The sequence below is a fragment of the Microchirus variegatus genome (assembly GCF_963457635.1).
Source record: "Microchirus variegatus genome assembly, chromosome: 8".
Lineage (NCBI taxonomy): Eukaryota > Metazoa > Chordata > Actinopteri > Pleuronectiformes > Soleidae > Microchirus > Microchirus variegatus.
This window is the reverse complement of record NC_139809.1, coordinates 22,841,054-22,848,074: the sequence shown is the minus strand read 5'-3', so window position 1 is coordinate 22,848,074 and position 7,021 is coordinate 22,841,054. Positions and strand designations below refer to the sequence as shown.

General features: G+C 42.5%; 1 protein-coding gene across 2 annotated transcripts; it reads left to right on the top strand.

Moving 5' to 3' along the window:
• Nucleotides 1-1,199: 1,199 nt before the first annotated feature.
• nr2f2 (nuclear receptor subfamily 2, group F, member 2) lies at nt 1,200-5,748 on the top strand (the record flags this gene model as incomplete). Of its 2 annotated transcripts, none has more annotated exons than XM_083893343.1 (3): nt 1,200-1,650; nt 2,602-3,129; nt 5,474-5,748. In XM_083893343.1, the coding sequence occupies 3 exons, from the start codon at nt 1,200-1,202 to the stop codon at nt 5,746-5,748; spliced, it is 1,254 nt and encodes a 417-aa protein (XP_083749469.1). The 2 variants fall into 2 exon arrangements, with proteins under 2 accessions (XP_083749469.1, XP_083749470.1); XM_083893344.1 differs by having other exon boundaries at nt 2,584-3,129.
• Between the last annotated feature and the right edge of the window lie 1,273 nt (nt 5,749-7,021).

Genomic DNA, 7,021 nt, shown 5'->3' with positions numbered 1-7,021 from the left:
TATTTTTATTGAACATTTGTATACAACGTGGCACCAAATGAGGTGCAAATTGTATTGTTTTTCGATGAATTGCTGAGGTTTTACGATCATACATGCGAATATATCTTATACAGTCCGGGCTATTTAAGTGACGAAATCATCTCTCGCTCCGGAAAATCGTCGTCTTTTAGGACCAAGCGGCCCTCTCGACCTTCATACTGGCTCTGGCAAGGTACCAAGTAGCACAAGTGCCGACTAGCCAATGGGGTTGAGGGGGAGGTCCCTGAGCTCTGACCAGTCAAACACATTCTCCTTCCTTATATGGCAGCCCATCTCCATGGTAACGTGTGCTAAGTTGCAGCAGTCGTGTCAAAGTTCACTATATAGAGAGCTCAGTGAGCTGATCAGAGAGAAAGCATTCAGCCAGCCCGGCTCCTACCAATCGCAAATCACTTCCTAACCTCCGCCTTTTTAACATATTTGATTACTTTGAATCTCTGCTCCTCTCTGCCTATTATTTTTCACTCAGTACGGAGGAGGTTTAGTAGGTTGTGAGCTTTGTTTTATTTTTTTTAACATTTTGTTTTTGTGCTTTCCCTTGTTGGAGGAGAGATAGTTGTGTGTCTTCATATTCCGCGCTCTGAGAACATTGGCGTCAGCTGCGCGCTTTACTGGCACCAAAAAAAGAAAAAAGGAGAAGACGCGATTTTTTTCCTTCCAACCCGGTTGGTGATTTTCTTCAAGACTTGTGCTGGAACTTGATAGTAGCTGCTACATTGTGCTCTCACCAGTTGTTTTATGCTGCTGCTGTTGCTGCTGCTGCTGCTGCAGGCGCGGTCTAACACCAACCTGCTCCATTATTATTATTCTTCTTATTATCCACTGACAGTCCATGCTACCTCTGTTGATTATTCCAATATTGAAGCCACCTTTCCCATTTATGGCTGTACTGGATGGCTGACTGTAAGCGCCACTGGACTTGGCCTTTAAGCGTAAGGCAGCGACTCAGCTCGCCATCGCATCAGTTTTGAAACCCGGTGCTTCGCAGCGTCTCCAACAGCAATAACTCACCAATTGTCTGGAGTGGATTCAACGTGTAGGCTCTAGATTTGACATTTTCTCTGACCGGCTACACACAGTTTACCGCGTTTTCCTTCAGACATTGTTCACCGGGACACCAAAACGGCAGACAAAAAGTTTTTTTACGTTGACTGATAGATATGGCAATGGTAGTGTGGAGAGGCTCCCAGGACGATGTGGCTGACACCCAAGGCGCCCTTTCCTCGCAAACCCAAGGAGGACTATCTCTCCCCACGCCTCAATCAGGCCAGTTGAACCTGACAGCCTCTCAGGTGGCCCCTCCGACCCCTCACACACCGGTCCAAGGAGCCCCGAACAACACGCAGTCCACGCCGACGAACCAGAGCACGCAGCAGTCGGAGAAGCAGCCGACGCAGATCGAGTGCGTGGTGTGCGGGGACAAATCCAGTGGTAAACACTATGGCCAGTTCACATGCGAGGGCTGCAAAAGCTTCTTCAAACGGAGCGTACGACGGAACCTCACTTACACATGCCGTGCCAACAGGAATTGTCCAATCGACCAACACCACCGCAATCAGTGTCAGTACTGCCGCCTCAAAAAATGCCTTAAAGTCGGCATGAGACGGGAAGGTATTGGGATTTTTTTGTTTTCTTATCCGTGTATGCGTGTGTGTGTTTTTGTAGAACCGTGTGTGTAGCCCTAATGTCCCGCCCCGCCTGCGCTCTCTTTCCCCGACTGTTCCTTCAAGGCTCTGAGACTGGAGCTCGCGACAGAGCCGCTGTGTGATGGTGGAGACGGCGCACACCGGATCTCATCCTTGTAGCGATGCCTAATTCACAAATAGCCATAAGACTGAATCGCTGATCAGCATGGTGCTATCGAATATTTATTTAGATAGAGTTGTATGCAGACAGACGACATTTGAATATATAATACACAATATAAAAACCATCTGCGCTATTATGAGTGCCGAATTAAGACAGCGTGTTCTGGCTCCATCTCCACATCTCTCCGTGTCGTGTCTGAAGCTGGACACCAGCTCGAATTTTCCCAAAGCCTGCATGTGCGTGGATCACCGCGAGAATCTATCTGAACATTATAGCCGAAATTAGGGCCTTGGATGTCTTGTGTGTCTATGTAAAGGCAGAGAGATGAATTGCTAAGTAGGTTAAGGGTTAAACATGCAAGGTCTCTCTTGCCCTCTTTGTGTTCCTTCACAGCCAGCTCATGTTGCTGTTGCTGAATAACATCATTTTGAAGCTATGTGCATGGCAACGTGTTTTAAAAGCTTACTAATCTCCAGTGTTTCAGCTGTGAGCCAATATTGTGCCACTAGTAACGTGTCTGCCTGCCTGTTTATGTATCTATCTATACATATATGTGTATATACATGTATACACGTGTGTGCGTGTGTGTGTATGTGTGTGTGTCTATATAGAACTGTATGTATGAATGTATCTATGTATAATGTGTGTAGGTGTTATAATAGCATAATGTTTGTGTGTTTATTCATTTTCATAATTGTGTGACAATTAGTAGAATTCAGGCTTCAATATCTGCAGTTTCTCTTTTTACTGCAGCCGTGCAAAGGGGACGGGTGCCACCCACGCAGCCACACCACGGTCAGTTCGCCTTGACAAATGGAGACCCACTCCACTGCCATTCCTACTTATCCGGATATATCTCTCTTCTGTTGAGAGCGGAGCCCTACCCGACGTCCCGCTATGGCAGTCAGTGCATGCAGCCCAACAACATCATGGGTATCGAGAACATTTGTGAACTCGCAGCCAGGATGCTCTTCAGTGCAGTGGAGTGGGCCAGGAATATTCCCTTCTTCCCAGACCTCCAGATCACAGACCAGGTGGCTCTGCTGAGGTTGACGTGGAGTGAGTTATTTGTGCTGAACGCCGCGCAGTGCTCCATGCCCCTGCATGTGGCTCCTCTCCTGGCGGCAGCTGGCCTCCACGCCTCCCCCATGTCCGCGGACAGAGTTGTGGCCTTTATGGACCACATTAGGATCTTCCAAGAACAAGTGGAAAAGCTCAAAGCTTTGCACGTTGACTCTGCTGAATATAGCTGCTTAAAGGCAATTGTACTTTTCACCACAGGTAGGACAATAGACCCAACACACACACACACACACACACACACACACACACACACACACACACACAGACACACAGACACACAAACACACACACTCAAAAGTTCAGCCTGTGTGAATGTCACTACAACACGTGCACTGACATCAGCTAAATCATTGCTGACCCAAATATGGCTTATAGATGGCGCAAACCATGCTGCCTTCATTGCTTCATTGTTTTAGCCCCCGAGGCTGATAAATTATGAACCACTTGGTTAATCAACTGTTTTATCAGAAACTGTTTTATCACACACACACACACACACACGTAGCTCAACTGGAAACCGTGGCCTGACCACGCAAGACATTCCTTAATTAAATTGACAGCAAAACACAGGAACGTGCGGCCCCCACTAACTAAAGCCCGAGCTGGAAATGAGAAGTCTGATAACACAACACATAGCAATCGTCAACAGCGTCATCAAATCTAACTGTTACTGCACACTAATAGGGAGAATTCAATAGCTTACACTTTTTTTCCCACCATTTATCAATGTGTGCATATACCCCACGTCTTGTTTGTAAGGGATGACAGATATAAATGATGTCAGGTGGTGGTGTGTGTGTGTGTGTGTGTGCGCGCGCGTGTGTGTGTGTGTGTGTGTGTGTGTATGTGTGCGTGGTGGTGTGTGTGTTTGTGTGTGTGTGTGTGTGTGTGTGTGTGTGTGTGGGGGGGGGGTGAATGTAGGGGTGGGGGTTAAAAAGAAAGACAAGCCTGATGTCCCATTTGCACACAGTAAAAAAAAAAAAAACCTCGTCACGTGCGAGGAAAAACAGCTTACAAAACCCATGCACAGCCTGTAATTTTCAAAAATGTCAGTATCTGAGAAGTTATGATATTGACCAGTGACAGGAGTGGTGGCTTTGTTTTAAGTATTATAATTAGTATTATTATTCATACTATTCTTCTTGTTGTTATTATTATTATTATTATTATTATTATTATTATCAATAATAATAATAATAATATTTCCAGAAATATTCTCTCGGATCCGGAGGCGTCTCTGGACTTGTTCCAGAACTAGGTCACGACCCGAACTTCCCTGCTATTTTGTTACATTAGGTACACCATTAAAGAAGGGGGGGGGGGGGGGGGGCGTGTGTAGATTTACAAGGTTACACCGAAGACTCAACGCTTTGAAATGATATCATACCTGCGAGACATCAGACTTTCACCGTATTTCATTAGCCTGCAGCAGCTCACTATTGTTCTACATGGTGGTGGCTTGTTAAAGTGTTAAAATGATCACATGTCAGTATATTGGCTATTGTATTATTATTATTATTATTATCATTATTATTATTATTAGTAGTAGTAGTAGTAGTAGTATTAGTATTATTAATAATAAAAATAATAATACTTATAAAAATAAGCCCTTATAAGGTCTCCTCCATAATTACTGGAGGCGTGTATTGAGTTTTGTATGTTGTTGTCATGTACAACTTTCCAAACTTAAACAGTGCGCGTACAAGCTTTATTTCTTTCTCTTATTGGCACACAGACAGCAGCCGCCCACACGCAGCAGCATAGATAGTGATTATGCGTCTCTGATGGTATAGTACAACGGCAATTCCGTAGGCTATGGACCCCCCCCCCTTTTTTTCTCTCCAAGCTAAATCCCTGCTCACTAAAGGTCAGCAGGTCTCCCTGTCTCTCCCTCCCCCTCCTCTCCTCCTCGCTCTGCCGTTGACTGTGAAAGATATATGCCTCATGTTAAAGAAAAAAAAAACACACAAAAAAACAGTCTTTGTATAAGCGTAATTGTTTACTTCAAGCTTGTCAAAAAATTTGATTTTTACCAGAAAAAAAATCAGAAACACTAAAATAAGCATACATTTTCTTGACTATGGTGTATTTAGTGAGTTTGTTTTTCTCAATTAATTCATGCATGCCTGTAATACATTTTATGAACAATATTATATCACCGATTAAATTTCAATTTCATTTTTTTTTTTCAATTTTAAATATACACATGTCTTGTGGTGTCTTGCCCAGTGTAAATATTATTTTTTTATTTTTTTATTTCGGGCATGTCAGTTATATCAATCATCGTCAAACATCATCTTGGTTAATTCATACACATGGCCGAACGGGAAAGCGGTTATAGTACAGTGAAAAGGTGTGGAAAGTATGTGAATGAAAACAAAAACTACATGTTAAATATAAGGAGATAAAAATAAGACACTAAATTATTTTTTACTTTTATTACAAGCCAAGTTATGAGTTTCACTCTTGGTGAAAATCTCGTAGTTGAGAAACACTTTAGGTGACACTTTTTTAATGTTTATTTGCTTTCCCTTCCTCTCAGATGCTTGTGGCCTCTCAGATGTGGCTCATGTGGAAAGTTTGCAGGAGAAGTCCCAGTGCGCCCTGGAGGAATATGTCCGGAGCCAGTATCCAAACCAGCCAACACGGTTTGGGAAGTTACTACTCCGCCTGCCTTCCCTTCGCACAGTCTCTTCCTCGGTCATAGAACAGTTATTTTTCGTCCGATTGGTAGGTAAAACCCCAATTGAAACTCTCATCAGGGATATGTTGCTTTCGGGGAGCAGTTTTAACTGGCCTTACATGCCAATTCAGTAAACCAAGAAGGACACGAACAAACAAAAGGTGGGGCTGAAAGGGGAGAGAGAGCTGTGGGACTACAATGATTTTAGCTGCTTTTGTGGAAGGAATAAAAAAGGAAAAAAAAGGCTGTTACACGGGGCTTGCTTTCATGAAGAAAGACATTGACGTAAATGACTGTGAATCCACCCACCCCCCCGTCACCACCCACCCACTCAAAAAATGAGACATACATCTATACTGAACTTTCAAAATGGCAGATAAAAGCTCCCTGTGTTCATGAAGAACAACCTGTGTCGATTCTTTAATGGAACAAGAACATAACGGGATTGGGGGAAGATGTTTTTGTTTTGTTTTTGATCCTTATGAGGGAAATTTTAAGTATTAAGTGCATTTAAAATTATAATATGCGTAAAGGGAGAAAAAAAAACTGGATAAAGGGAAAACACACAAAAAAATGAATTTCCATCTCTCAAAATGACTTGTCCTGTGTCCATGTATCGCTGTATTATTTTTTTAATTACTTTTTTATTCCTCCTTTCTGGTTCCAAACCGGTAGTACAGTTGGTGTTATTTTCTAAGACAATTATTATTATTTTTATTATTTTAAAATGGTGAAATAAGAGTGGAAATATAAATGGAAGAGATGAAAGAAGTTCTACAAAGAATTAAAACCACAGCAATAGGAGTGTAGGCTAATAATCTATAGGCTCAATGCTGCAAGCGCACTTATATTCTTTTAGGATGACCAATACCATCAATCTAGGGGAAAGGGTTTTTTGTGAAGGGGGGGGCATGTTAAAGTTTGTGATACAAACGGATATATTTAGCTCTTTATTAATGTGAAGTCATAGGACCACTTTTGTTTTCCACTTTTACTAAGCCACACGAGTTCTACAAATAAAGGGATTTTTAATTTGACGTTGGAATACACGACTAGTTTACACAAGCGAGTTATCCCCTATACAATTCAGATTTGAATACATGTTCCTCAACTGAATACGATTTAATAAGTCTACTCGATGCTTTAAACGAGCTTAAAATACGCCTGACCTGATTGTGTAAAAATACTGGAGAAGTCAAGGGTCTCAAAAGTTTGGAGCCTATAGTCGGAGTAGTGTTTAATAGCAGTATTATTAAACCGTCCTGGAAATGTCACCCTTTATTCACTTCAAGCATTAAGTGCCTGACACGCATGATGTGATTTTTTTATCCAAACCTTGTTAAAGTGGTCCTGCAACAGCATCTTTTTTTGGGGGGGGGGGGGGGGCACACACAATTCTAGATTTCA